This window comes from Crinia signifera, chromosome 12 (genome assembly GCF_055691185.1).
Source record: "Crinia signifera chromosome 12, ASM5569118v1, whole genome shotgun sequence".
NCBI lineage: Eukaryota > Metazoa > Chordata > Amphibia > Anura > Myobatrachidae > Crinia > Crinia signifera.
Window position 1 is genome coordinate 52,390,434 of NC_139228.1, and position 3,121 is coordinate 52,393,554.

Here is a 3,121-nt window from a genome sequence, read left to right on the forward strand (position 1 = left end):
TCAATAACAACCGACCGACCCGCAGGACCGCGCATCGGATCGGTATCGGTCCATACCAGGTCAGAAAAGGGCCCAATCAGCACACAATCTACATCCAATTGGTCGGAATTGGATCTAGATTGTGGGGATCGGGCCCTAGTCGTCCTGGTGTGTACCCAGCATAAGTGTATGTATGTATGTATGTATGTATGTATGTATGTATGTATGTATGTGTTTAAGTATGTATGTATGTGTGTGTATATATATATATATATATATATATATATATATATATATGATTGTGTGTATTTATGTATATAAGTTTAATATGTGGATGTTTGTGTGTATTTATATGTATGTTCATGTGTGTATGTGTACATGTGTGTACATCATCATGTGTGCAGTGTTCTGCTTATGAATGTGGCAAAGGCTGTATATGCAGGGTACAGTGACCCGGAGCTGTCAGACAGAAGATGTCACAGTCAGGGGGTGGTGGATAGCTGGAGAGCTCCGAGTCCTCGGTCTCCTTTGTACATACTGCGTAATACAGCTTTCTGCGTCTGAGGAGGGGCTTATCCTGTCGTGGTAACGGGAAAGGCAGCGGGCTGATACCTCCTGATACCTGCACCTGGCCGGATACCTGCACTGGGCGCTCACCTGCACCTGGCCGGATACCTACACCTGGACGCGCACTGAGCTCACACCTGCACCTGGCGGATACCTGCACCTGCGCACACCTGAGCAGGATGCAGAGCAGGCGGGGGCCATGTGCGGGCACAGCTGGCAGGGGAGGCCGGGGTGCAGGCTGGGGTCCCTGCTGCTGCTGCCATTGTGTGGCACATGAATATGCATGCAGCAGGGGGAGATGCGCTGCAGCAGGGACTTCCCATGTTTCTGCCATGTGCTGAGAGTCATCCAGGCGCATTAGTAGCCGGGAGCAGCAGCTACGAGCATCCTCTGGCAGCCAGTAAGTACCCTGTGTGTGTGTCACCCTCACCCTCATCCTCTCTGGTCCCCAGGCTGGGAGGAGACCTGCTCTCCCCCACTGCAGGCACCAGGCATGACGTTATATCAGATGCTGCTCCTCTCATTACCATAATGCATTGTGTGTCCGAGAGCAGCTGGCACTGCCACCTCTAACCATAGGGATGCTGCAGTCTTCTCCAAGCCAGAGGGCACCACTGGTACCACCCGGGCACCACCATCCAGGATTGCCTCACCTGCCCTCTGTCTGCTCCCTATAGAGGCTACACCCATCCAGGAGACATGAAATTCCCCATAGAGAACCCGCGGAAGCAGGTGTACTGGGACCCGCAAGGTGGGTTCTACCTCTCTGTGCCCATCCAATGCCCACCCACATGGTGGTCTTGTTGTGTGGGTGGCTAGGCTCAGGTGTGCCTGTCTAATGCCACCACTGGGTAATGCCCTATGTGTGCCTGCTGCTGCAGCCCATAGGGATCCCCAGGGTTCCCCCAATTTCCTTATCACTCTGTATCAAGGACATTTCCTGCGGTTATCCTTCCCCAGAGCCTGAAACTTCCCTCCTATAAGTAATGTGTAATAGTGTGCCACCCTCAGCCTGGCACACCACCCATCGCCTGTTATTCTGCATGTGCCCCTTATCTTAAACCACCTACAGTTGATTGTAAGCTCTTCAGCACATTGTGTTCCCTGTCTTACCTAATGTAATGTAATGCACAAGGCCAAATGTTACATTACCCTATGGCAGATTTTGTGATATTTATTTGTAAGTATTGTTATCCTTTATTTACTAACATCCCTGTGGGGGAAACTCAGTATATATAGCAGTGTATATAGTTACATTGTAATATCAGTGTATATATCATACAGTTACATAGTAATATAAGTGTATACATATATTATATAGTTACATAGTATCAGTGTGTGTATTATATAGTTACATAGTATCAGTGTGTGTATTATATAGTTATATTGTAATATCAATGTGTATATTATACAGTTACATAGTAATATCAGTGTATATTATACAGTTACATAGTAATATCAGTGTATACATATATTATATAGTTACATAGTATCAGTGTGTGTATTATATAGTTATATTGTGATATCAGTGTGTGTATTATATAGTTACATAGTAATATCAATGTATATTATACAGTTACATAGTAATATCAGTGTATATTATACAGTTACATAGTAATAGCAGTGTATACATATATTATGTAGTTACATAGTATCAGTGTGTGTATTATATAGTTATATTGTGATATCAGTGTGTGTATTATATAGTTACATAGTAATATCAATGTGTATATTATATAGTTACATTGTGATATCAGTGTATATTATACAGTTACATAGTATCAGTGTGTGTATTATATAGTTACATAGTAATATCAATGTGTATATTATATAGTTACATTGTGATATCAGTGTATATTATACAGTTACATAGTATCAGTGTATAAGTATATTATATAGTTACATAGTATCAGTGTGTGTATTATATAGTTACATAGTATCAGTGTGTGTATTATATAGTTACATAGTAATATCAATGTGTATATTATATAGTTACATAGTAATATCAATGTATATTATACAGTTACATAGTAATATCAGTGTATATTATATAGTTACATAGCATCAGTGTGTGTATTATATAGTTACATAGTAATATCAATGTATATTATATAGTTACATAGTATCAGTGTGTGTTATACAGTTACATAGTAATATCAATCTCAATATATATATAATCAATCAATATCAGTGTATACAGCATATATGTATGTATGTATGTATGTATGTATGTATGTATGTATGTAAGTATGTTTGTGGATACAGCATAACTCTGGAATGTCTGGAGCAATTTACACCAATCTTGGTACACATATGATTTACAATCTGGAAAAAAATACTATGGGGGTAAGACACCCCTAACACCCCCATGGGGTTCCAGGGGCCCAAAAAGGGGTCTGGCCACTGCACAAAGTGGGTCAGGGAAGCAAAGTTGCAAAACATAGAGGGGGTAGAGGATATTTATTGGGTTCAGATTAGCTTCACAGACACTAACACCCGCAATCCCTACACCGCCGGGGTCCCGGGGGCCCAAAAAGGGGTTCACCCACAACACAAAGTGGGTCAGGGATGCAAG

At 41.8% G+C, this 3,121-nt stretch overlaps 1 protein-coding gene across 3 annotated transcripts in view; it reads left to right on the plus strand.

Moving 5' to 3' along the window:
• Positions 1-466: 466 nt before the first annotated feature.
• Positions 467-3,121, plus strand: part of KCNK10 (potassium two pore domain channel subfamily K member 10) — an 87,612-nt gene continuing 84,957 nt past the window's right edge. The window contains exon 1 of one of the 3 annotated variants that reach the window (XM_083167743.1): positions 467-946. In XM_083167743.1, the coding sequence (XP_083023869.1) occupies positions 820-946 (127 nt within the window). In that variant the 5' untranslated portion in view covers positions 467-819. Of the gene's footprint in view, positions 947-1,059; positions 1,298-3,121 lie in introns of those variants that run through there. The other 2 variants (XM_083167742.1, XM_083167744.1) reach the window with 2 other exon arrangements.